The sequence below is a fragment of the Lacerta agilis genome, chromosome 8 (assembly GCF_009819535.1).
Source record: "Lacerta agilis isolate rLacAgi1 chromosome 8, rLacAgi1.pri, whole genome shotgun sequence".
NCBI classification, from domain to species: Eukaryota; Metazoa; Chordata; class Lepidosauria; order Squamata; family Lacertidae; genus Lacerta; species Lacerta agilis.
Genome location: NC_046319.1, coordinates 7,733,262 through 7,760,702, shown reverse-complemented (window position 1 = coordinate 7,760,702; position 27,441 = coordinate 7,733,262). Strand labels below are relative to the sequence as shown.

At 43.7% G+C, this 27,441-nt stretch overlaps 1 protein-coding gene across 9 annotated transcripts in view; it reads left to right on the top strand.

Annotated features, from left to right (window-relative positions):
• HECTD4 (HECT domain E3 ubiquitin protein ligase 4) overlaps window positions 1-27,441 on the top strand; it is a 112,138-nt gene that overhangs the window by 51,202 nt on the left and 33,495 nt on the right. For all 9 annotated transcript variants that reach the window (XM_033159280.1, XM_033159287.1, XM_033159288.1 and 6 more), the window contains exons 18-41: window positions 2,822-2,946; window positions 3,882-4,035; window positions 5,344-5,444; window positions 6,945-7,143; window positions 8,951-9,070; window positions 10,449-10,553; window positions 10,807-10,970; window positions 11,794-12,027; window positions 12,501-12,693; window positions 12,896-13,000; window positions 14,762-14,850; window positions 15,084-15,259; window positions 16,560-16,695; window positions 16,806-16,947; window positions 17,919-18,085; window positions 18,719-18,865; window positions 20,160-20,344; window positions 21,963-22,116; window positions 23,466-23,746; window positions 24,815-25,004; window positions 25,088-25,169; window positions 25,405-25,607; window positions 26,605-26,740; window positions 27,143-27,325. In XM_033159280.1, the coding sequence (XP_033015171.1) occupies window positions 2,822-2,946; window positions 3,882-4,035; window positions 5,344-5,444; window positions 6,945-7,143; window positions 8,951-9,070; window positions 10,449-10,553; window positions 10,807-10,970; window positions 11,794-12,027; window positions 12,501-12,693; window positions 12,896-13,000; window positions 14,762-14,850; window positions 15,084-15,259; window positions 16,560-16,695; window positions 16,806-16,947; window positions 17,919-18,085; window positions 18,719-18,865; window positions 20,160-20,344; window positions 21,963-22,116; window positions 23,466-23,746; window positions 24,815-25,004; window positions 25,088-25,169; window positions 25,405-25,607; window positions 26,605-26,740; window positions 27,143-27,325 (3,771 nt within the window). The remainder of the gene's footprint in view (window positions 1-2,821; window positions 2,947-3,881; window positions 4,036-5,343; window positions 5,445-6,944; window positions 7,144-8,950; window positions 9,071-10,448; window positions 10,554-10,806; window positions 10,971-11,793; window positions 12,028-12,500; window positions 12,694-12,895; window positions 13,001-14,761; window positions 14,851-15,083; window positions 15,260-16,559; window positions 16,696-16,805; window positions 16,948-17,918; window positions 18,086-18,718; window positions 18,866-20,159; window positions 20,345-21,962; window positions 22,117-23,465; window positions 23,747-24,814; window positions 25,005-25,087; window positions 25,170-25,404; window positions 25,608-26,604; window positions 26,741-27,142; window positions 27,326-27,441) is intronic.

Here is a 27,441-nt window from a genome sequence, read left to right as displayed (position 1 = left end):
CTTTGTAAAATAAAAAGCACTACCTGCTTTTGGCCCCTGGGCAATTCGGCTCCAGGGACCACCATTCGCTCTATAAGACGCACAGATATTTCCCCTTAATTTTTAGGAGGAAAAAAGTGTGTCTTATGGAGCGAAAAATACGGTATACTTTATTCCCATTCATTTTAGAATATATCCATCTATGGGCCTTTAAAACTTCCAGAGTATTTACCTGTCCCACCCACAAATGAAATCTCTATTTCTTAACCATATGGAATCTAAAAGGGTGCTCTGGATGTTAGCATAGAGCAGGCCTGAATAACCTGGGGCCTCCAAGATATTACTGGACTCTAACTTCCGTGGTTCCTGAGCATTGGCAATGCTGCCTAGGGCTGATCTGGAGGGCTGCAAGTTTCCCATCCCTGGCATGGAGGGTAGCTTTGCATTTTCATCGCTTTTTATTCCTGGAGCTGCCCTACCCCCTCCATGGAACCCCAGAGGGAGCCTTTGTCTTGTGTGGTTCTACACAGACTTAAACAGGTTTATCTAAAGGCCATGACTTTTCTCACACCTCAGACCTTGGTGGTTACAGTTTGGTGAGGGAGCTAAGAACCTCTAAATGGAGAATTCTCTGCAGCTTCAGAAATGCTCAGGGTTTCCTGAAAGAAGCTGTGCTGCCTAGGGCCAAACTACACATTCTGATAAAATACTTTTAAAAAAAAAAAAAAAAGTGCCCTTAAGCACACCGCTTTTCAGTTTGAAGAAATAGCAGCTGTGGGGCCCGGTTCTGGAATTTGCTCCTACTCCATACTGGTGTTCTGCTGACCCCTGAGGAGCAAAGAAGCTGGAGGGATTTTTGACAGGAAACCTGCACAGGACTCTGAGCACTAGTAGATTGTGTGATCCAAATTGAGACCCTTTTTCTCAAAACAAAAGTAAAAATGTGCGGGAGCTTGATTTAAGCACCCTTTCCCTAAAAGTATGTCTATCGCAGCATATGGTTTGGCCCTTAAGCAGATTTCAAACCTGTTTATGTCTGTGGTACAGATGCCCCCATCAACTCCACTGCCACTCTCTAGGGAATATTAGTTGCTTATCTGAAGAAATGGGGCAAAATATGCTTTTATGCAGGGCCTGTGCTACTTTTCCAGTTGGCTTTGCATTTATTATCTCAGCTGCTTCAGGGAGGAGCAGAGAGGGAAAGGCAGCCCACAGCCCACTACTCAAGGCTGAGCCCTTGGGCTGGTAGATAAGAGCAGCTTCCATTTCTTTCTACAGGGCCCACACAGGAGGCCCATGTTTAGTTTTGCCCCTTTATTTTCAATTCTGTCAGTCTCCTTTTTGCTATTCTTTGGCATACTTGTGTACTTGTATGAAGTAAATGCTAACTGTGTCCATGCCGTCTTTCATCCTACAAACACGTTTTTATTTTTTTCAGTTCTTCTCTGCAGTTCGTATCATCCTCTCTTCCCTTCTAAGACTGTCTGTTTCGTTCCTTGTCTGGCCAGCAGACAGGGCTGGATTAACCATTCTGATAAGTACTGTATGCAGTCGGGGCCTAGTCCACTATAGTCCTTTGTCTGCAGTTAACTAGCTGGAGTTTCCCAAATGCGACATGCATGTTTTATTTTCCCCCTCCCACTTAAAAAAAGAATCTAGGGGGGGGGGTGACTGTTTCAAGTCAGCCACAGGAAAATATCAAGCAACATTGTTTTTCTGCAGTATAAATAGCGCCATCAGATCGGCAGAAGATTTGCCAGTTGGGCAGGATGATGAGGACAGAAGAAGGGGGAATGTGTGTGTGTGCGTGCTCCTGTGCCCACTAAGGTTGCTGCAAAAAGGAAAAAAAAACTGTATCTAGTTGTTGTAAAAGGTTTATGGATTAAATCTGTGTCATTTTGCATAGGAGGAAGAGCAATCATTCTGAGGGAGGTATTATTTGAAGTAAACAGCATTTTAGAATAGGAATTCCACCACTCCTGTTTGTGTGTGTGTGTGTGTGTGTGTGTGAGAGAGAGAGAGAGAGAGAGAGAGAGAGAGAGGGAGACAGAGAGACAGAGACAGAGACAGAGAGAGATATACAAATATAACCCTTCTGTTATGGGTGCCTACTACTTGTATTTTTTTAGTACTTATATTAAAGAAAAAAGTTAAACTTTTTTCCACAGTCTGCTGCCGAATGACTTTGGCACTTCAAAAAAAAAAAAACCAGTTAAACTTGATTCCTCACTAGAAATTGTGGCCCTTGAGCTCACCTTCATACATAGATATTGGAAGACACGTTGTGTGTCCGAGAAGGAACCTTCCCTACTTTAAAAATGACCCAATAAGGCTTCCATATTGTTTTTTATCAGGCCTTACTGACAGGGAGCCCTCCTAGTCAAAATCTGTCCTTAATTTCCTGCATAGTGCATCTTGCATTCTAATTAATTACATTTTTCCTAGTACTTTGGAGTTTAACATTTTAAACGTCCAGCTGACACAGGAAAAGAGAGATCGTTTCCCTGCAGAACATCTGTTTTCATGTGTTCCAGTTACACCTCTGATCAAGGTGGATGAGTGGGGATTCTAAAGCACAGCAAATGACCTCTGGATGGAGATGGGGACCAAATGAATGTATCTGCCACAGGCAGTGGTGCTTCTCTGACCACCTTCAGTTGTCTGTCTCCAGTCTCAGTCCTGGAGAGATCTGTTGGTGCCGGCTTCATTGTCATGACCATCACATAAACTTCGGAAACCCATGCTTATTTTTTTGTTCTGTTTGCTTGATTGTTTGTTTTTAAGACCAGCTGTTCCCTTGGTCATGTAAACACAAGTTTCTTCTTAACGTTTTTGTGCCTAGGAGCTTAAAGCTAGTATCTTGGCTCTGGCTACTCAGATCCTTACGGGATGCGATGAAGTTCTAGAAATGCTGCAGCAAGTCACCACTGCTCTGATAAACAGCGATATTCCAGACAGGGAGCAGCGGTAAGTTTATGAACCTCATTTGCTTAGGAGATTCATGCCCCACCTTTATTTTGAAAGGTCCTCAAGGCACTTTACAACAGACTGCAAAGCATAAAACAAAAAGTCGCACAACCTGATATCCCTCAGCTGTCTGGATGAAGGATAGGATCGATATGTGCTTCCATTCTGGTCTGCAGTCCCAGGACACTGGCAGTTGGTGCAGAGTGATCTTTCTGGGGAGGGAGGGAGGGAGGGAAGCAAGCTATCTGCAGCTGTCCTTTCTCTGGATGAGAGAAGTGGCTATGCTGCTATTCCCTTTTCCTGGATGAGAGAGGGAGGTGCAATAGTCCAATGGCCCTTGATATTCTGCCTATAGATGGCACTAGAATGTGCTTCCTTTCAGTTTGCAAGTTTCTGTTTGCTTCCTTGGCAATTTGTTGCCCAAATCAGGAGATTTGAGGAACTGTCACGCAGTTTTTGTGTGTGCTGGAGGCTATTTGGTTGGCAGGATGCAAGTTAAGGCAGGGTCTGAGTCTCAAACTAAAATGTGCAGGGCATAAGAAAAGTCTGAACCAGGAGCAAGGGTTCATCCTTCAGACGGTGGGAGAGACCTAAATATGAGCTGTGTCAGTAGGAGAAGTTTGACAATAGCAGCAACAAGGGCAGGCTTCAGGAGGTCCAGAAGAGATGGTGGAAAGTTGGGAGATGCACTGTTGAAGATGGAGGAGATAGGATGTATTTGGGAGTTTAAGGCAGGCACAGGCAAACTCGGCCCTCCAGCTGTTTTGGGACTACAACTCCCATCATCCCTGGCCACTGCTCCTGTTCGCTAGGGATGGGTTAAGGCAACCTGGGGTGGGACATTCACAGTAAGCCAGTTGGGTGTGTGCCAAAGCAGGACTGGTACGTGAGCATGGCAGCAAGATGCTCTAAATCCAGAGGGCCTCTCATTGCAGGTTAAAAGGCCTGGAGCAGGTGACCAAAGCCACAATGCTGGGCCATTTGCTTCCGGTTTTGCTGACCTCTCTGATGCACCCTAATCTCCAAACATTGACCATGGCCGATGCTCTGATGCCTCAGCTGGTGCAGCTGGTCCTCTACACAAGTCAGGTACGGCCTCCTTTTCTTCTGCTGGTCATTTCCCCCTCCTCCACCCCTCCAAATTTTTTTGTGTTTCTTTTCTTCCCTTGGAATGATCTTTGCTACTTAAACCCTTGTGCAGAATAGCAGTATTGTTACATTCTACCTTGTAACAAACTTTTTATAATGCTTATTGTCCCACTGGGTTTGCCATAGGGGTTGCATTCATCCTTTTATGGCAGACAGTATCACATTATTTTCTTAATGGTCATCCCTTTCAAATTTGAGCTCCCACAATGCATTTAGGATACTGAATTGCCTTGTCACAAAGACTTACACACAGCCATAATACGGTGCTATGTGGAGCACAGTTCAAAATCTGCCAATAAGCAGAACTTCAGGCTACATCTAGATGGGTGGCTCCTAGCATGACCCAATTATTGCTTTTCCATTGTGAAATTGCAGCTGACTTTCCACCCTGTTTGAGTGTGTTGTGCATTTTCTGTGTGTACATTCCACTGTGTTCTGTCCATGCCACACCTTCACTAAACCCCTTGTGGTATGTTATAACCGCTGTTTGTTTTCTGACCCCTGTTTATTTCCTTTTGAAATAATTATTTTAGTTATCACTGAAACACTTTTCTGACTATTTTCAAACGAAACATTGCCAAAGCATTATAACACTGCAAGCTATAATATAATTTATCATGATTCTATGGTGCTGTAACACTATACTGAAATAATGCTTTAGCTGTGGAGTGTTGTAGTGCTTTGCATCTTTCATTAAAACAATATAGATGGGAAAACATTTAAATAAGTACAAAAATAGCAATTAAAAAGGGTCGTAAAACAACATTCCCCACAAGTCTTATAATGAATGTGTGTTGAGCTGTGAGACTGCACTGTTGTTTTGTTCTTCCTAAAGAAGTTGGACTTTTTGTGGTCTAAGAAAAGATGGAAGAACCACAGGGCGACAATGTTTAGGTGATAGAGTTGTGTGGGTGCCCTGTAAAAAGCGAGTGAAGGAATCGTGTTAATGTCATTCTAAATGCCTACTGAGGAAACATCCTCATTCTCCTTCCAGGCAATAATCTGGACCAGGGGAGCTGTGTTATCTTTGAGGGCAATAGAGAGGATTGACAGAGCATCAGTACCAATAGCAAGTCATAGAATTGTAGAGTTGCAAGGGACTCAAAGAGTCTTTGAGTCCAACCCCTTGCAGAGACAGTCTCTCTCTTTCTCACCTGCCTCTCCAGTTTTCCCCCCCTTCCCTATTTGAGAGATAGAATTATATACTACTTTACTAATCACAAGCAAAACATATTCATTTTGCTACAGACAGCCTTGCTGCTGAAAACCCAGTCTCCTGTTTTCTCTGAAGCGGGCAGTTCTCCTGGAGGGGCATCAGAGCAGAGGAGCAAGCTATTCCCTGATGAGAGGTAATCAACGTAACATCATCCGACTGCCCTTTGACCCTCATCCTTCACTACTTTTAATACGTTGAATGCACTCTCTCATATGCTTGCTGGCAATGTTGCTTCTGGACATAAATCATTATGGAAGAATGATTCAGAGGCAAGGAACCCCACAGGGTCCGCGTTGGATTGCTCTGTAAAATTGCTTTGTTGGCTCATGGGGGGGGGGGAAGATTCTCATAAAGAGCTGAAAGTTATAGATCCAACTGAAGGTTTTTCTGGAGAGCAAGTTACAGCTTTTACTTCTCCTCCCTTTCCCTGCCACCTTAAGGGTTCTAGAGGAACAGAAGAAAAATTAGGAAAGGTTGAGATTGTTTCAAGAGCTTTATGTTTTAATTCATAATGGGCACAATGTATATTACCTGATCCTGCTTTTAACAACTTACCGTATTTTTCGATCCATAAGACGCACTTTTTTCCTCCTAAAAAGTAAGGGGAAATGTCTGTGTGTCTTATGGAGTGAAAGTGTGGTCAATCGCTGGCTCCCTTTCTGGCCCCGCCCCCTTTCCCAGGCCTCCATTGTTGAATGTTCTGCAGACAGAGGCTGTTTGTTTCCCCAGAGACATGTGACTAGCTGATTACATTATCTGTGTGGAAATTGTAGAAACGGCTCCCTTTCCTTTCCTAAAGAAGCTGAAGAACTGTGAGTCGGAACGCCATAAAAACAGGATTTTTTCCTTTTGCAAAGTAAGCTCAACAACTTTGAGCTGATCCTCAAAAAAACCGGGGCTTTCCCCCTTTGCAAAAGAAGCTGCATAACTGTGAGCTGATTCCCCCCCAAAATGGGGCTTTCCCCCTTTCCGCCTCTAAAAACTAGGTTCGTCTTATGGTCAGGTGCGTTTTATGGAGCGAAAAATACGGCTATGTCACAAGTGGGTGGGATGTTGTAAGATCTGTTACTGAATCTTGTGTGGCTTTGTAGAACTGAACAGCAGCCATGGGGGTCCCCATTACACTGTAACACTGGGGTAAGGGGGTTAACTCTCCCCACTTTCCCTATTTTCCCAATGGCAAGCACCCTCAAATATGCTCCTTGTGCTTCAGGAAAAGCTTGTATGTGCCTGTATGAAACCTGTGTGGTTCCTCTGTATGGTAAATATCAGCTTGGAATTAGATTTCAGCAACGCCTGATATTAAGGGTGCATTGTTCGAACTGCCTTCCTCATCAATGGAAGTGGCATTTTATTTGTACCCACAAGCTTTGAGGTCCTTCTTGGGTCTGTACCCCCACTAGATGGGAATTCAGTAAGTTGAAAAACCTGCCAAGCCTCTTGAGCAGAGCTGAAAGTCAGATGAATGTAGCCCACATGAGCAGCGATTCCTCTTTCAAACTGCCTTCAATTGTCTTCAGCACAAGGCCCTTCTTCACATACCATGTGTTTGCTGTTGTGATAGGTTTGTTGTGCAGATTCCAGGTTTTCTCTGCTAATGTTCGTCCCTTTTCACTCTTTTCTTAAATACTAGAATGCTAGAAGAAAAAGAAGAGCCAGGTTTCCTTACTGGCTTAAAGATTCCAGCTCCTTGGGCTGCTGGGAAGACAGTAGAGACAGTCCATCCTGTCAGAGACAATTACAAATTTAAAGAGACAGTGCATATTCCGGGAGCCCGTTGTTTGTACCTGAGGTTTGATAGCCGCTGCTCTTCACAGTATGATTATGATAAGGTTAGTAAAATGCTAGAAAGATCTTCCCAGTGGAACACAACAAGTCAGTGCTGTGGTGCAATTTCCATTTCCTTCAGTAGAGTTTGCACAGGAGCAGCTTCTGTCCCTTAATGCTCTCTATCTTTATCATGGACAATATGATTATTGTTATTTATTAATCGCCTTCCACATATGTCCAGAATATAATAAAAGCATCTTAAAAAAACAAAAACAGTTGAAAGCAGCACAAAAAACAAATGAATTTTAAAACGATACAAAATGGACACCCATGGCCGAGACCTATTTATCCAGCTGGAAGAGCATTTTTTTAAAGGAAGAAAATGGCTTCAGTTGTTTCCAGAAGGTGCAGATTGTGCCTATCAGATGTATCTATAGTAAGGTGGTTGTTTTTTAAAGAGAGAAAAAAGGTTATTAAAAAAAAGAAAAAGAAGTATTATCTTCTCTTCTGTGGTCTCCTCTCTCGTGTGGCCTTCCTCTGGGCTCCGGCCTGCTATCTTGGAGTGCTAGCCACCGTGGAGTAGGCTCGGGTTGGGCCTGGACTCGGCCATGTGTCCTTGCCCTCCCAGTACTCTCCTACCTCTCCTTCTCAGTGGTGGCGGCGGCAGCAGCGGTGCAGCAAGGTTGGGGCTCCCCTCTTTTTCTCCTTCCTCTTTCTCTCTCCTCCTTCTCCCTGTGTCAGCTCCAGGGTTTTCCTGGCCCCGGAGCGCTGCTGGGCAGTCGGCTGGGTGGCTGGTTGCTCTCGCTTCCGGTTTGATTTGGGTCGGGGGGGGGGTGGTCAGTGGTTCCCCCAGCTGACGTGCTGGGCGTCCCTGGTTCCCCCTTGGCAGTGGCAGTGGCAGTCTCAGCAGCCTGGAGCCAGCCTGGTACTGCAGTTGGCTCTGGCTGGCTTCAGGAGCTGCTTGCTGCCGTGGCACCCGGCATTTTGCCTTGCCAGAAGTCCCCATATGATGTATCTTATGCTGTTGAACCAATCACACAACGTTCATTTCATACTAATAAATCTACAACACTTAAAATATAAATCCGGGGACATTAAATGAAATCTGGGGGCATTCTGGGGATGGATTTTGTCCGGGGACAGATTTGTAAATCCGGGGACTGTCCCCAGGAAGCGGGAACGTCTGTTAACCATAATCTATAGCACCGTTTTTTGCCATGAAGAAAAAAACGGGGAAGTTTTTGATTCCAGCCTCTGTGTGGGATCACAGAAGCTGGGTGTGTATGAAGAGGTGATCCCTTGCAATTAATTTATTCATCGCTGAATGCTGACCGCTAGTTGAGGGCCAAACTAGATGTGACACCATACATGTCATTAGCCAGTGGCTTTTTTTTAAAAAAATGTAAACACCTGCAAAAGTAGGATGGAGTGGGTTGTGATCTGGATCAAAATCTGAACTGGATGGGGAAGGTTGTCTCTTGCTGTGACCCTGATTGGGACCGAAGTGCCTGCACCTGATGTTTGCATTGGAAGGAAAACTTCAGTTGTCAAGGATCAGATCTTTTCTCTTGCATACAAACAGCAGGCCAGGAGATCTGATCCTGATCAGGATAATGGGGAGTGGGGTTCAAAAAGGAAAGTGGCCTTTCCTGCCAGGCTCCTGATCCAGATCAGAGGCCCTGCACCTGCTATTTACTTCTAAAAAGCCATTTGTATTATTGCTTCAGTGTTTTGTGTGTAAAACCAGGAAGCCACCTGTTTGTCTCCTTCACAACAATTTGGAATGAACTTTAAATATTCAAACTGCCGTAAGTATGCACGTTGTATTTGTCTTTATCCCACCTAACAGTTTATTTCATGTTCTTGAAGTTGGTGATCTACGCAGGCCCCAACACAAATAGCCGGAAGGTTGCTGAATATGGGGGCAACACCCTAGGATATGGCAGCCGGAGTGTCTTAGGAACTGGTTGGCCCAAAGACTTAGTAAAGGTACAGAGTAACGATTTCTCCATTTTTTAAAATGACAGCAACAAGATTTCAACCAAATTTGAATGTTGTTTGGGAACTACTTTATAGAAAAATGGTTTGTGTTTTGTTGTGGACCCATAAAAAAACTATGCAGGGAGAACTGTAGCAGCTGAGTTCAGTATTTATTTTGTAGTGTTAAACAAGGAGTGGCAGGAGGAGAAGAGAAAAGCAAAGAACAGCTCCAGGGCTATAAATGTTGCTGATCTGATCTTCTGATACAGTTATAACTTGAAATGTACAGGGAAAGGAAAAGTCTTTGTTTTTGTTTTTTTGGTTTTTAAAAAAAACAAAACACTTCTTTTAAAAAAGCTAGTGGTCATTTTTAAAAACAAAATTATGAAACAATAGTGCTATTGTAGTTAGGCATAAGGGTAATCTCATGTAAGAGAGATGGATTCATGGACCTGGAACAATCGCGGTTACTTCCTTGTCACCTCCAGTCCTTGTGTTTTCCACATTTGTCATGGTTCCATGGTCAAGGACCTCTACCACTTGCAACCTCTGAAATCAGATTATGTATGCGAGTATTACCGTATTTTCCGGCGTATAAGACGACCCCCAACTTTCCCAGTTAAAATACAGAGTTTGAGATATACTCGACCGCAGATTCTCCACCCGGCGTATAAGACGACCCCCGACTTTTGAGAAGATTTTCCTGGATTAAAAAGTAGTCTTATATGCCAGCATATACAGTATTTGGGTTTCCCATCTCATGTATGGTCAACCGGAAGAAGGGTGGTTGGCTTTTATATCCAAAGCCAACTCTTGCCCAAGAATGTCCAAGTTAGTTTTTTTCTAGATGCTATAACTCTGCAAAGTTACAGATTATTTGGGCCTGGTGGAATTAGCTTGCCGTTTTCCTAGTTTCTGTTCAAAGCACACACACACACACACACATCAGAGTTCCTGACATTTATCAAGAACAATGTGTGCACATCTCTGTGCTTTGGCAGAGTCTCTTAAAACACACATCCATTTATTTAATGTTCTGCATTTGCCTCCTACCTTTCCAGGGAGCTCTGTATAGCATCAATTCTTCTTTTCCCTACCCTCCCTCCCAATTATATTTTCACAATCCTGTTAGATAGGTTCCGTTTGCAGTGCTGGGTGGGGAGACTAGCCAAAGGTTACCCAGTGAGCTCCATGACTGAGTGGGGATTTGAACCTGAGTCTGTCCAATGTGACTTTCTGTGATTTTTAGAGCCATTTCAGACATTGTAACGCTTTTCCTGAGACCCCCATGGAAAGTCTGTGAAGACAGCAGTGCATGAAAGAGGGATTGCACCCTATCTTTAGCTGCTTGTTTAACTGTTTCTCCTTTGCCCTTTCAAAACATAAGGTGGAAGGGGACACCGTTACCTTCTCCTTTGAAATGCGGAGTGGCCGAGAACACAACACCCCAGACAAAGCTATGTGGGGCTTTGCTTGTACAGTTCGAGCACAGGTAGGCTTGTGTTAGGTTTGTATATGGGACATTAATGGAAATTTGCTACAATAAATCTAAATATGCAGGGTTTGAGGGGAGAGGAAGGAGGACAGGCATGTAATGGTACTGCCTAACATATTGTGGGCTCGAACTATGTTGTCTGAACCTTGACTACACATTCATATGTCACTCAACTTTAACACTCTTATAAGTATATAAAAACCAATCACATTAATTGCTGTGTGTGCATTTTTGCCTTTCTATGCTGAAGGAGTCATCAGAAGATGTGTCGGGGGGATTGCCATTCTTGGTAGACCTTGCTTTAGGCTTGTCTGTGCTGGCTTGCTCTATGCTGAGGATTCTGTACAATGGACCAGAAATAACCAAAGAGGAGGAAACGTGCCAAGATCTTCTGAGATCTAAACTTTTACAGAGGTAAATAATATATGGCTGAATGCAAGGGGACAGGATGTTAATTCCTTGTCAGATGCCAGAAACCTCCAAAGCCTCCCCCCCCCCCCGTGTGCAGGTAGCTTAGGACCAAGGTCAGCCCATATGAAGTGGTACTCTTGTGCTTAGGAATCTCCCATGTCTTCTTCTCTGTTGAAATGCAGCTGCTGGGGAGAGGGATTCTGGGAGAAGAATCACAAAATTATACAGTTGTAGAGTTGGAAGGTTAACATTTCTCCCCTGCACCTTTTACCCAAGTGAAATCACACCTAATGGCAGCTTCGGTGTGTGGCTGATTGTGTCAGGACCAGTCCAGCAGGAAAGGGTTAACATACAGGCACCCCTTCATTGCCACCAAAGAAAAAGGCATTGGGAGATTGGGCGAGAGACCTCCCAAGTCACATCCAGATTGGCTCTGAGTTACAGCAAGGTTGTTGAAATTTGTGGAAGATGGTTGTTTTTCCTAAATTCACAAATCGGACGAATAGCTGAATTGCAAACAAAATGGGAGTAACAACAAAGAGATTCCACAGTGTGCAAGAGGGCTCTCAGAAGAGATGTCAGAAAGACTCTTAAACTGAAGGCCCAGTTGGTGTTTGTCAGACAGCTTCATGGTGAAGCTGTTTTAAGGTCTTTAGAGTTGTTTTGAGGAATAAGTGTGTTTCTTCTGCTAGGAATGCACACTTCAGGTACACTGTCTTCTAATCTGCTTTACTTTGGAAATGATAGCTCTTGTGTTGAGGCCTCTTAGGTCAGGTTGATGTGATGAAAGGAACAGAAGACTTCTTCCCTCTCTTTCATTTTCCAGGTGCCAGTGGCAAGTAGAAGCCAATGGCGTCATCTCTCCAGCCCTCACCCCAAGCCCCTCCCCGCTGCCTCTCACCATTGATGAAGACCGAGAGTTCACTTATCCCTCCGATATACTTGTGCCTCCTGTTGGTCACTACTTTGACTTGCCAAGGATCAGGCTCCCTCCTGGAATCATGATCAAACTCAGGGAAATATCCGGTCGAGCTCGGCCTCAGTTCAGACCCAGCATCAGGTGTGCAACATCTTTCCTTCCTCCTTCCCCCCCCCTTGTTCATTTTGGGTCATATGCACTTGTAGCTTCAACAGATGCATACGTTTAAAATAATCTCATTTTAAGTAAACTGAAGGGTGGCTTTACTTAATTCTTCAATAGCTGTCATTTCATAATATGTCTATGATATTAGGTATGTTTAGTAGTTGGATTTCTGAGTTTAAATGTGATTTTTAAATAAATGGTTATAGTATGTAGGTAGATGCTACTTGAGACAGTTTTAGGCCCCAGAGCAAGTGTGAATCGTCCCCTTCCCCCACCACACACTAATATTATTAAAAACTGACCCATGTTGTTGATAGATTACTGGTCCTTTATACATCTTTCACAGTGGACCCACACTCTCAGGCCAAATGAACCTACAGAATTGTCATGCCCATTTGCCAAAAAAACCTTTTAACCGACTTTTTGTTTTTGATTCTTACCTTCAACAGAGAGGTAATCCAGCCGGACATAATGGAAGAAATGGTAGTTTCGTGTGTGATCAAACATTTGAACCTGGTTGATGCACTCCAGTCCCTCATAAACTTCCAGTATCAAGAGGAGCATGCAGAAGAATATGACTTGCTTTGTAAAATTATGGGAGAAACTTTTAAGAAACTAAATGCCATGGAAAGACAATTGCAGGTAAAAATACTACAAAAATAAATAAATAAATTTCCTTGTGTAGAGAAAGAAGATGGAGGGCCCTTTATAGTTAAGGTGTATATCTCCAGGGGGACCCTTAGTATTCTTAGCACACTGAGCACATTTCCCCTTACCTTTGGGTGAGCTAATGATGCTCCAACACTTTCACACACACACCCCACTTTTTTTTTTTTTTGCCCAGAGTGTCGCCGAATTAGAACAGAAATGGCAAAGTGAAGTGGAAGATGCCATGCATGGGAAATTGGAAAACAATGTGCCCTTCTTTTATGATTATCATTTTAATGAGGTGAGTACCTAATGTTGATTCCCTTCAGTGCTGGTAAGAATGGAGGAACTCAGGCAATGCTTTCTCTAAATTGCTGTACTCTTTTCCTTTCCCTATAAAACGTTGTGCTGGCTTTATTAGTGCCCAAGAACAAATCATGGGCACTTTGAAGCAGGCAGACTGATCGACCCTGTGCTGGAAATTAAGCTGCAAATGCTGATTGCTGTTTCTTCCAGGAACAGCTGGGTTTTGCAGGCATAGATGTAAGGGAAAGGCATCTCCAAAGGATCTGAGGGTTTCCTCAGTATGTCAGGGTAATAAAACAGAGCAACTGGAAGCGAGCGGTTTGAGGGAATTGTAAAAATAGTCACCAGTGTTCTACTCCTGCCAGATAATTTAGAAAATGGGTCTGGTTCTGGGTAATTGTTTCAGTATAATTCACATTATTTAGACTGAAGGGGGAAGGGAACTTGCAGGTTTGGTGAAGGCAGAGCATTTGCCTTGCATGCAAAAAGCCTGGGTATCTTTAGAAAGGCTGGGAAAGACTCCTGCATGAAACAGTAGAGTTGGGGTCTCCTCAGGGGCCCCTAGACATCCCCTTTGAAGTTGTTTTGACTTTTGGTTTTGTTGTATAGATGCAGGTGTTTGCTGGTTTGGGGGTGGGTTCCTGCTTTTTTGACTGCATTTTGTTTCAACGTGATGTAGAAGGATGCTGAAGTCAGTTAGAGATCTGGTAGTAAGGAGAAGGTGCTCTGCAGACAAAGGCATTGCCTGTGCATTTAGGGCCTAACTAATGTCTGCAGATATGTACCGGTATTTCCTTTCCAGCTAGTATTTGGTGGGAGTTTCCTGCCTTTAGCTACCTGAAGAGTCTATACCCTTTTGGAACTAGATTCTGTTCCTGATATATCCTAATCTAGCCTTCCCCAACCTGTCACCCTTTAGATGTTGTGGACTCCAGCTCCCATTAGCCCCAGCCACGATGAGAGATGTGGTCCGAAACAGCTGGAGGAAGGGGCAGAGGAGAAAATTGTGTTGGTCCACTTTTAAAGTGAACCTTCCTATTTCATACTTCCTGGAACAATATTTTGAACCGTAGTGCAGCTGTCTTTCAAAATTCACAGTTCTTCAGATTATGTGATGGAGTTCTCCAACCAAAGAATGTGTACAAAAATATGTAATTTAGAGGAAAACATGCATTAAAATGCATAGATTGGTGAAAATAGCATTCAAAATACAGTATATTTTGGGAAATGTGTATATTAGGAGACATTCTCACTAAAATGCTGGGGAATTTTTGTGAGGATTTTAAAAAATTGTAAACTGATGCAGAAAGTGTCAAACTGAATTTAAGACTAAAAATATGAGAAACTGGAATTGACTGAATTTATCCACCCCTATTTGAAGGCCACCAAGTTGGGGAAGGTTGGGCTAATCAGTCAGGTTGATTCTTAGTTTGGAAATGAAAGGAACTGAATCTTGATGCGTTCTTGGCTTCCTAATGCATCCGGTGCAACTAGCTCAGAGCACCAATGCTGTGCTGGATCTGTCCACTGAAGAGGAAAGATGGATTTTATTTCCCAGATGCAAGTGGACATTTCCTGTCCATGTAATCAACAAAAACTCCACATTATCTCCTGAATCAGATCTATTCTATTCTATTCTAATTTATTCATTAAAAAACAATAAACATGCCTTCCTATGAAATATCACAAGGCACTATACAACCTAAAAACACAATATCTGGCCTCCCTTTTCAGTATATTTTCCCCTTCTCTCTAGAGCAAAATGAAAGAATTGGAACTTTTGTGTTCAATGAAAGAGATTTCTTTTGATGGAAGTGATCTCGAGAATATGGTTCTCTCACTCAGGTTAGTGTGGCTGCTGAATTTGGTAGAAATTCTGTTCTCTTAATTTGGGTGTTTTATTTGGTTGGTATGTGTGGGCTGGTACATTTGTAAGTTCCAATCTGAGGTTCCCAACATCCAGGTTTTCTCCTAATGCAATCTCAGATTTGAATAGCATTGCATGTTCTCTTCCAACATGTTTCTGAAGATCTAATGGACATCTGACCTGTGTGGGATTTTATTTCACTGCTTTTTAGGGAGAAATTCTTCCAAGAAGTGAACTCTCTGCTTCAGAAGCCTTTGCATCCCATGGGTAAAACAAAAACACTGGTCAAGAGCCTGATGAACCGAGCAGAGCTGCTCTTGCATGTCACCATTGCTGCACAGTCTGGGCTTACCAGAAGTATATCCGGCACACCTGCAGAGACACCAGGTAAGGATAGTGGCCAAAGAAAAGAATCCATGTCTTAAAGCGAAAGATGCTCTCAGTGCAGTGTTCCCTGCAATTTGCAAGCTGCTTCGGAGTAGAAACTCAGGCAATGAAAGTAGGAAGCAAGAGAAGGAGAAAGCAGCAGCAATGTTTTTAAGGGATAGGAGGAATGTGTTTTGGGTTCCCCCCTTTCTTACTTCATTTAATTCTGCTTCATCTCCTAAATGTAAATGTAACATTCCACAATAAAAAGAAAATCGAATTTACAAAGGACAAAGAGAGGTATAACATATTAACAGTATTCCCAGCCTATATAAGCTTCTATTAATCAACTTTTTAATGTTAATCTTATGTCACCTCATTTAGAGTGGTGGAGGGGTTGTATACAGCAGGTACATAGCTTGTGGGTGCTCCTGGATCCATTACTGTTGCTTGAGACCCAGGTGGTCGCAGTGGCACGGAGTGTCTTCCATCAGCTTCAGCTGGTGGCCCGGCTACGCCCCTATCTGTACAGGGATAGCCTAACTTTCTGGCAACCTCTGTGTTGGCTTACTGCAATTCTTGTACATGGGCCTGGAAACTTCAGCTGGTGCAAAATTTGACAGCCAGGTTGCTCACCAGAACAAAACTGTTTTAGTATATAAAGCCGATCCTGGCCCAGTTGCATGGGCTGCCAGTTCAAAGTGCTGGTAAAGGTAAAGGGTAAAGGGACCCCTGACCATTAGGTCCAGTCATGGATGACTCTGAGATTGCAGCGCTCATCTCGCTTTACTGGCCGAGGGAGCCGGCGTACAGCTTCCGGGTCATGTGGCCAGCATGACAAAGCCGCTTCTGGTGAACCAGAGCAGCGCACGGAAACGCCATTTACCTTCCCGCCGAAGCAGTACCTATTTATCTACTTGCACTGCGTGCTTTCAAACTGCTAGGTGGGCAGGAAACCTTACCTCTCTGCATATAAACTGACACGGAACCTGTGTTTGTCATCCAAGGCTCTTCTCTATGTCCCCACTCTCTTGAGAGGTTCAGAGGGTGACAGCACAGGATTGGGCCTTTTCTGTGGTGGCACCATTATCATATGTCTTTAGGTGCCAGGCAAACGCATTCCTCTTTAAATGTGGGGATGGGGTAGGGACTGTTATTATGATTATTATTTTATTATTATGCTATGTAAATTATGTTCTTAATGTTGCACACAGCCCTGGGATCTTTGGATAAAGAGAGATATAGAAATAGTAGTAGCAACAACAACAACAACAACAACAATAATAAACCAAAGCTTCTTTCTGTTTCTGTAACACTACAGCTTGCAAATCAGCGTCAGAAACAAAGGTGATATCCCATGCTGTCCGCCAGCCTGTTTTCCTCCGCAGTATGTCAGCACCCTCTGACCTTGAAATGATTGCAAATGATGACCTAGAGTTCACGAGGTCAAGCCAGAGGTATATGTTGTCTCTCACTTCCTTTAAGTTCAGTCAGTGTTTCGTTACCCTCTCAGTGTAATTGGAGGTGACTGAATCTCCCTAATAAGATCTGTTTTCCCTCTCTGTAGGCGTCGCCATGTGACTAGTCACAGAAGCAGCTCTTTTACTCTTCTTCAGTCTCTCACTATTGAGGACAGCCGAGACAAGCCCACCTATAGTGTCTTGCTGGGGCAGCTGTTTGCTTTCATCGGGACCAATCCTGATCAAGCAGTAAGTCATGCCAGTGACAGAAGTTAGTGTGCCTATCAGACTGTTGCAGTCAAAGAGCATTAATTCTCATACCTGTGCATACTCTGCAACAAAACAATGTCTCCCAGGGCTGTACAGAATAAAAGCAACAAACACATCACAATAGAACACTAGGTAAAAGCAATACCAGCGAAGAATCAACAAATCTTCAAAATTCAGCAAGCCATTAAAAGCACGCTTGACCAGCTACATAATGTGCTGGGATGACCAAGCAGATTTAAAAAGTATTTGCCTGGCACCAAAAAGATACCAACATTATCACCAGGTGAACTTTTCTGAGGAAGACTATTCCATAAATGGGACATCATGACCAAGGGACCCCTTTCCTCACCCACCACCTGCTGAACTTCAGATCACGGGGTTTGTAGAAACCTGGTAGAAAGGCTCACATTGTCAAAAGTTATTATATGCCTGAAGCTGCATTATACTAAGGCCGTTGGTCTACTTTTAACTGGGAATGACTCAGATGTGCTGCCTGAGATCCTCTTAGCTGGAGATCCCAGAGACTGAGACCTGATTTCAGAAGTGTGTAGGACTACAGTATGTAGCGATTAACCCTAAATCCTGTTCAGAATGGAAGGAGTGGCAGGGGTCTAGTTTTGGCATCCAGTGAACTGTGAGCATGTTTAAGGGGACATAGCGCAAGCCAGGAATTGAGCAGGAAGAGTAAACGGTCACTTGTGCATTGTGGCTTTTTGAAGCGATATTTACTGAGACTTGTTGGGCACCATAGGGGACACGGATGAGCACGCTGGCATCCACAGGTGCTGCATTGGCAACCTCTGCGCTACATGCAACTTTTTATAAGTAACCCTCAATTTGCATGCTTCAAGGAAGATGGTACGCTCTGAACCAGCCAGCCATCACAAACAGAAACATAGCTGATGTCCCCAGCGGCAGTGTCATAGGATTCACCCATCCCTTTCTCATAGGTATCAAGCAGCAGTTTCCTATTAGCTGCTCAGACTCGGTGGCGCCGTGGAAACACCAGAAAACAGGCCCTGGTGCACATGCGAGAGCTCCTGACAGCAGCTGTTCGTGTTGGTGGTGTGACGCATCTTGTGGGTCCAGTCACAATGGTGCTTCAAGGAGGCCCCCGGTAAGTTCCCTTCAGAGACTCACATCTGGAGAGGGCTGGAGGGGAGTGTGGATTTTTTTGTGGGGGGGTGGAGTAAGCCTTATCTTCAGAAACAGACTTGATGAAGAAACAGTGGAGATGGCCCAAATAGCACTGCTTGTGGCATGAGACCGTGTCACAGGGACACCTTTGAGCGGTGGTTGGTTAGACTGCCTTGAAATTGATTGCTAAAGCCAAGGTTCCGACAAATTTGAAAGCTGAACAAATTCTTTAGGCAATTGTGTAATAATTGGCACCCCCTTATTGAATGCATTGGCCAGAACAACATGTCACAGTAAGTCCAAGCTGCCAATCTGCAGGGCTCCCTGAGGAAAGACCATTGCTGTTTAAAAACCAGCATAAGTCTGTAATTTAACATGCCTCTGACTCTCTGCCTCTTCCCTTCACTATATATATGATTGGATTTTGTTTTGCTCTTTTCAAGGGTGTGGGTATTAATTGCAGCAAGCTGCTAAAATGCATGGCTGGTTCAATGCGAAAAAGTCCCTTCTATCTTACAACGCACCTCACACTTGCATCCTCCAGGGATTTGGGGGCAGTTTATGTTTTTAAAAAGTGTATTTCAATAGGGCCTGACTGTTTAACTTCCCACAGAATTGAAGAACTCACCTGCGGTGGGATGGTGGAGCAAGTTCAGGAAGCCTTTGGGGAGACCATGACCTCTGTGGTGGCCCTCTGCGCTCGCTACCCCATTGCATGTGCAAACAGCATTGGCCTGCTGTGCACGATACCATACACCAGGTAGGCATGTCCCACCGTGGGAGAGCTTGTGAGCAGAGTATCCTGTTACATGAGGAAATGTATCCAAAATTAAGCTTTACCAATAACCTGCAATTGTTCATGAGAAGCGTTTTTAAAAGTGGTTGGTGATGCCTCCCTCACCTTTCTGTGTTCCTTTTCTGGTTGCACTGCTGCCATTGGAATGTTTTGTTATGCCACCCCTTCCCCCACCGCTGGAATTTTGTCTTCACAAACTGAGTTTCCCCCCATCTCATTTTGAAGTACAGTACTGGTAATATTTTTATCAGGTGCAGTTGTGCCGATAAAAAAATTAGACAAGTAAATACAAATTGATTTCACCAGTGATGCTGACCAGGAGGGAATGAGTATAGGAAATGATTAAAGGGCCCATTTCTGTAATCTCTATCTCTCTGAAATCAGCCCTTTAATTGGTTATTATGGGAAGGGTGTATAATTCAGTGGTAGAACACATGCTTCGCACACAGAAGGTCCCAGATTCAATCACCAACGTATTCAGGTAGAGTCCTGTTTCGAAGTGGCTCCCCAGGTTTCCAATCAGTGTTGACATAACTGAGCTGGACGGAACAATTGTCTGACTACTAGTATATGGCATAAAGGTCTCCCCATTTTGATGCAGTTTAAAGCAGTTCCTGATTCTTCCATATATCAGCCCTTTAGTTCTCCCCCCCCCCCAACTAGTTCTTTTCTGACCTGGTTGAAGAAGAAACTAATCAAGGGTGACTGGGAGAAATAGGAGCTGCTTTAAACCACACCAAACAGGGAAACACTGACACTTTTTTAAAGCAACAAGTCCCACTGAACTGAAAGGAATTTACCTCTGAATAAACATATTAGAATCTTGCCTGTGAGAACAGGCATACTGGGATTATTATGGGGAATGTGGGAGCATACATTAAATGCTATGTAGAACTGTAGCAGTAATTCAATTTCTAAATGCTTGTGGAAGAGCAATCCCTTAGTAGCTCTAAAGAACCCTAGTGTGAAAAGGGCTAGAGTAACTCCACATTGTATTGAGAATGCCAAGGCAGCCCGTATCAGTTTTTATGTCCAAATTTGCCTATAGATCGTTAAAGATCTCTTTTTTCTGGCCATAGCTTCACAATGGGACTCAGCATTCAGAATATAACTAGAACAATGAAAATAGTTAAGCACAAGGCACCATGGTATTATATACAGACGCTGTATATTTGTTCTGTGGTTTCAACTTGGGCATGTATTAAGAGGGCTAAAATGTTACTGTCACCCCACTATCGTGGTTCATGTTTCTGGGCAGGAGTGAAGAGAAGTGCCTGGTGCGGAGTGGCCTCGTCCAGCTGATGGATCGGTTGTGCAGTTTAAGCAGCCAGACCGAATCCAGCTCCAATGAGAAGCAAACAAAGAAGCAGAAAGTGGCCACCATGGCTTGGGCTGCATTCCAAGTGCTGGCCAACCGTTGTGTCGAATGGGAAAAAGAGGAAGGTAGGAGGGACTTGCAAGCCTGGCCCTGGTTATGGCCCAGGGAACCAGGCAGAGGGCCTTCTCGGTAGTGGCGCCCACCCTGTGGAACGCCCTCCCACCAGATGTCAAAGAGAAAAACAACTACCAGAATTTTAGAAGACATCTGAAGGCAGCCCTGTTTAGGGAAGCTTTTAATGTTTAATAGATTATTGCATTTTATTGTTCTGTTGGAAGCCGCCCAGAGTGGCTGGGGAAACCATATTATTATTATTATTATTATTATTATTATTATTATTATTATTATTATTTGAACTAAGATGCTTGACAACATATTTGTGCAGTAAAGAGATATAGAAGCTTTTGGTTGAACTGAGTGTTCAGTGGCAATAACTTAGTATAAAACTCTCCTGGCTCCCTTTTGCTTCATTGTCCATCTACACTCTCATATTCCAATGTTGCAGCTCTCTTAAAGCATCTCATCCCCTTTTTCCTCTTTTGCAGCTCTTCACTTTTTCAAGTTTCTGACTCCTCGACTTTTTCAGACTAGTTTCTAGACCAGGCTTCCTCAAACTCGGCCCTCCAGGTGTTTTTGGCCTACAACTCCCATGATCCCTAGCTAGCAGGACCAGTGGTCAGGGATGATGGGAAGTGTAGTCTCAAATCATCTGGAGGGCCGAGTTTGAGGAAGCCTGTTCTAGACTGACTTGTGTACAGCATTATCACTTCCCACCTCAGCCCCTTTTAGCTAATCAGGAGACTCTTGGAGATGCTTATTTTTCTCCTTGGCTGCCAGACTCTGAACCGGGTTCGCGTCTCCGCTCCTCCACATGCAGCTGCTGGGTGACCTTGGGCTAGTCACACTTCTCTGAAGTCTCTCAGCCCCACTCACCTCACAGTGTTTGTTGTGGGGGAGGAAGGGAAAGGAGAATGTTAGCCGCTTTGAGACTCCTTCGGGTTGTGATAAAGCGGGATATCAAATCCAAACTCCTCTTCTTCTTCTTCTTCTTCTTCTTCTTCTTTTGACACTCATGAGCAAAACATCCTATTATACTTCTAATTCTCCTGTGTACTTTTGACTTTCCTATGCTGGAGAGCATCTAAATCAAAAGCAACCATCTTATAACTCAAATTTTACAACCTCAAACCCAACAAAAATGTCTAAAAGGTTCACTCAGGACTATACTGCTTTTAATGTTTTTTTTTTTTGTTTTTATGTTGCTGTACACCACCTGATATTTTATGAGTGGGTGGTATTTAAATACTTTTATAAATCAATAAATGTACACCAACATGTACACCAACCTCCAATCTACATTTTTCATTATGGGTGGTGTAGTGGTTAAGAGTGGTAGACTCGTAATCTGGGGAACTGGGTTCGCGTCTCCGCTCCTCCACATGCAGCTGCTGGGTGACCTTGGGCTAGTCACACTTCTCTGAAGTCTCTCAGCCTCACTCACCTCACAGAGTGTTTGTTGTGGGGGAGGAAGGGAAAGGAGAATGTTAGCCGCTTTGAGACTCCTTCGGGTAGTGAAAAGCGGGATATCAAATCCAAACTCTTCTTCTTCCTGTTTCTAATAGCTTCTCAGTGTGTTATAGCTGGATCTCATCAACTATGATCCCATTTATATTCCTTTTGCAGGTGGATCAACTGAGGCTGTGCACTCAGGGTTGGCTCGCCAGGTCTCCAGTCTCTTAACCAACCACCTGGCACGTGCCACAGAGTGCTGTGGCAACCAGGCTGCTGGGAATGATGCGCTGCAGGATGTGCTCAGTCTCCTGAATGATCTGTCTAGGTATGGCCGAATTTTTGGTCTCTGGATCACACTTTAGACTAGAATGAATTCGTTTTAGTAATGTTGGTGGCAGAGCTTTCGAGTAAAAAAAAAAAAACTCTTGGATTTTTTGTGTGAATCATAAATCAAGTATATTTGAGCAGCTTGATATGCTATGCTACTGGACCAAAATCCATTTGGGTGGCAGAGTCTAACACCCACAGTTTCCTGTAGCACATTTTCTTCTTAGTATGTTGTATCATTAATGTAATTAGAAAGATTAATTTGAGATGACTCCGCAATCCTGTTGTGTCCCTTGAATTTTGTGGGAAGTCATAGGGAAGGTTTTGTTGCTTAAAATGACTCAGCCAATTTCAATGCCTTTTATTTTGTCCAAAGCTGTGTTGTTGTGAGAGCTGTCCTCCTGCCTTTTTCCATGGAAAGTGGAAAAGGTTGTGTTGTAATTTGGCCCCCAAAGGGTCATTTTAAGCAGAAAGCCAAACAAACCCACTGTTAGTCCCAGCAATAGCTGAAACACATCCCAAATAAATGGTTACAGTTCACAATCGTTACCTGATTGAAGATGCATTGCTTCTAGTCTTTTTAGCTCTGTTTCTGCTCTCCAGTTGAGAAATCTTAGAACAATTTTGGCAGGCCTGTTTTCACCTGATTTTGTTTCAAGACTATATATATATATATATATATATGTATACACATATATACATATATATACACACACACACACACACATACACCGGTATATATATACAGTGTGTATGTATATATATATATATATATATATATATATATATATATGAATGAATCTTTATTTGCGTCAGCCATCGACCATAGCAATAAAACAACAATATGATATACAAAGTATAGAAATAAAAAGTCAATTATATAAAATACATTTTAGGGTTTTGAATCAATAGTCAAATAGTGGATCTTATTCTAATTGCCCCAGCTAAAAATCTTTTAGCCTTTGCTGTCACCTGCTCATCTTGATCTGCCAAGAGAAAGGACACTGTGGCAGTGGTTGGGCGACCCGGAATGGACAATAAAAGAGGGGTGATAATCACATTCCTTAAATCTTTATAAAGAGTGCAAGCCAGAAGGGCATGCGCCACCGAGTCGGTACTGCCATCTCCACAGGGATAGAAGCGTTTTTCATGTGGAATCTGTTGGAATCGTCGAGGACAATACATTCAATCTTGCGAGAGTAAAAGCGTGTCTATATTTTAGAATTACTAGATTATGCAGATAGGGTGCCAGAGAGTCGAAATGGGTAGGAGAGAGATAGATAGACAGATAGATAGATCTTTTTTTAAAAAATGCATTCAAACCTGTTGGTGTTTTTCCTCTTTCAGGAGTCACATTGGCAAAGCAATTCTGAGCCAACCAGCCTGTGTATCCAAACTTCTCTCTCTGCTCTTGGACCAGCGCCCCTCTCCAAAGCTGGTCCTCATCATCCTTCAACTCTGTCGTGCTGCTCTTCCACTCATGAGTGTTGAGGACTGCGGGAATGTCGAATTGCCACCCTGGAGTTACTCTGTGCCCTCCCTAAACAGTGAGCAGGATGACCCCAGTGACCCAGCTTCTAAAATTGCCTCCCTGCTCTTAGCAAAACTGGCTGATTACGTGGTACCAGGTAGGGAATGCACAAGATCTTGAGAAACTAATCATTGCTGCATGAGAATTAAAGGAGCATCTTTCACTTTTGTGATCCTCCTTTTATAACAGCTTGGAAACCTCCACAAAACGTTTTAGGGGTGGGTCACAGAAGCACTTTGCCTCAGTGCTTCCATTGTCTGCCCTGATCTCCCATAGCCTTTGGGGGTTTCCAGACAAGCAGATGCTACAGGCCACTTCCACCACTATGTCTCAGCTCAGCCTTTAAGGTTGGCTTGGAGTCTTGTCTCAAGCCTCCCATATATGTGCTTAGCCTGGACCTCAAGGCTTTTCAGAGAGATGCTACCAGTGGCTGGACCACAAGTCTGTGCTTTTCTTCCCCAGAGAACCTCTATTGCTCAAACTGCAAGTCTCAGTCTGCACATGCAATATCCTCAGGACAGGACCATTTCATGGTGAAAGTTTGTTCTCCAGTGCAGTGGATCTTAAGATGCCACTATGAAATGATTTTTTTGCAGAAAGAAATGCCATTTTTGAATGTTCTTTGAAGTAAAAACCATGTGCCAGGAAAAACTAGCAAGGCTTTCTTTTCCCTCTTCCATTGCTCTGTGGTTCTAACTTAGCAAAAGATCAGAACAGGGAAAGGAGTCTCAGGAGCTGGCTAAACTTCTCAAAACTTAGTCAGATGTTTTTGCCTGACCTAGGCGATTGTGGGGAGGTGGTGTTAACCTGTTGGCGTCTCAATATTTCTGTTTGCAGTTTAAAATATTGCAGTCCAAGCAGGACTCTACCATCACATTTTGCTGCATATACATATCTATAGACCAAGCCTATACCCATTGGAATCAGCGTGAGACATTTTTTTTTCAAACTGACCTTTGGAAGCCTGAGATACTTCAGGATTAGGACAATAGATTGCTTCATCATTGTAGCTAAGAGTTATGTGATTAGCTTGCCCATTCCTGTAACTTGGTATGGGACAAACTATAAACTGAATTAAATTTCTTTAGTATTTGTATACTACCAGAAAAGGTATAGAATGTGTTTACAGCTATTGCTTAAAGCTTGTTTTCCTCCTTGCTTGCAGGATGTCAGACGGTTCTTTCACCAACTGCTTCTGAACCTGATACTTCATTGACAAAAGCCAGCCCAAAAGGTTCCCTTAAAGGAGACAAAGATCCAGGAGAAGAGAGTGAGGCTGTGGATGGCAAACTTTCCATTTTCATACATAAGCGGGAAGACCAGTCATCTCATGAAGTGCTTCAGCCATTGCTGAGGTAATTTGAACTCTGTGGAACGCAGTTAAGAAATCTGGACGCCGCAGCCACATTTATTCTGTATTTTATCCTTCCCTTTGTAGTAGCTCAGAAGGTCGGCCATTTCGCCTTGGAACAGGAGCCAATATGGAGAAGGTGGTTAAGATGGATCGAGATATGACCAAAGTAAGGGCAAAATAAATTAATTGTGTGAATAGCTTAATCCACTTTGCAAGAGTGGAAATAATAATTACAATTTTTCCCCAGCAAGAAGATGTGGCTTGCATATTGATGCTTTTGTAGTTAGCCTGCAGGACTAGAAAAAGAGGGATTTCTAGTGATAGTTATCCTTAGGGTAAATGGCATTGGCCTGTGCATTCCAAATGCTGTGTAAGATGCAAAAGAGCTGTTTCTTTTTCAGAGTGGTTGCTGCGAAGTGATCACAGAGGAAGCAGCTGCCGCTTTGCGGAAGGCCACCAAGTGGGCACAGTCTGGATTGATCGTGAGCGTAGGGCCACCGGTAGAAACGGTCAGCCCCGAAAGCACCAGTGGCCTGTCAACTGGGGACAAAAAGAAAACAGCACAAATCTCCATTTGCAGGGAGCGGAACTCAGATCTTGCCAGGTACAGAATCTCTGCTGGTGTCCAGAATACCCTGATGTAGAGTGGAAGTGGACTGTACTCTTCCACCCTAGGCTTAAGTGGGGACAAGCATATATCTACGTTGCTTAGAGATTGTCACAAAGAGGTGGGCATAGGACTTTTCTACTCTCCCTGTTTACTCCAACTCTGCTAGGGAGAAAGTTCTCCAAACTAGTTGTAAGCACATCCCATTTCAGCATTTTCTCAAAAGCGCATGCCATTGCTGCTTTCATCTTATGGCTTTATCAGCTGCTGAGTCACTAAACAAGGTATTTCTCACCTTCTTTATCCACTAATGAGACCTTTCCCATCCTTTTTATCAATTTACAAGGCTTTTCTCCTCTTCGTTTTTTCCCCAAGCACCAAGGTCTCATACACAGTCATCTTCTTTGTTAGTCAAAGGTCTTAACAGCCATAATCTTGGCCACACAATTGGTTTGTCTAATCAAAGGTCACTCTGACCCCTAGTTAGCTTCCCTGTAGACCAGAGGTAGGGAACCTCTATCAGGCTATGTGGGCCACAATCCGTTGTGGGCAACCTTCCAGAGGCTGCATCCCAGTGGTGGTCAGGGCCACAGGCAAGAGTGGATGGTCTTAACTTTGCACAGTGCATCATATTCTACCCATGCAAAAGTTGAAGGTTGCTGACTTGCTTTATGTTTCTGACATGCATACCCATGTCTCCATCCTTGATCCAGGCAAGCATTATCACAGTTCAAGGACACTTTCCTGCCAGAACAAGGCAAAGGAGTGGGTAATGGAATAGCACTGGTAAAACGTGGGGCCAGGCAGAGAGACCTTGAGGGCCTTGTTTGTCCTGCAGACCTGAGGTTCTGCTGCAGGCAAAGATGACATGGAGCCAGATCTTTCCACTGCTGTCATCCACTTGGTTTCACCCACACTTGCTAATCAAAGAGTTGTTTGGGCCTGGCAGGGGTGGATTAGCAACTCACAGCCCACCATTCATTTTTCTCAACAGAACCGACCCTGTGAGGCCCTTCATCAGTGGCCATGTAGCAAACAGCATGGCGGCAGAGGTGATTGCTTTGCTTCACAGCTTGCTCATGGCACCAGAATCTAATGCAGCTCAGATATGGACAACTACAGCTGAAAAAGTAAGTCAGGGAAGGATCCTTAGCTTCTTGGGTGTGAACATAAAAGCTGGGGAGTCACTTGCCCAAACTGCAACACAAGCTTCTTCTGTAAGCATAAAAAGTCACCTAGAATTCAGTCAGAAGACAGCAATTATGCAGAAGGTAGGGCCTACCACAAAATATTGGGGTGAATCCAGTATCAAGGATACTACAAGTTGTCAAAGGCTGAAATTGGCCAGTTCTCCACACACCTACCCCTGTCCTTGTTTTCCATTTCCTTTTCCTAGCCAAGCCCCTTTATAGAAAAATAAAAGCTTATACACGAAAGCTTATACCAAGAACAATCTTAGTTGGTCACTGGACAATTATTATTATTATATATATATAATAAACTTTGTGTGTATTTTCCCCATACTCCCTCAGGTCCTTTCGCGTGCTCTGATGTATATTCCTCAGCTGGGAAAATACGCAGAAAGCATCCTGGAAAATGGCAGCAGCAGCGGAAGGAAACTCGCCAAGCTTCAAAGGATTGCTCGCCAGGCAGTCGCTGCTCTTTGCGCTCTTGGTGGCTTCAAAGAGACGATCAAAATTGGCTCTGAAGTGCAGGTGACTGGCCATGCACCCTTTAATTCCTCACCCCACCCTCTGTTCTGCAAATCAGTGGCAAAGCTTCTGCTTGAGGATATAAAACACTGCCATCCTTTCTGTTATGGCTGCCATGC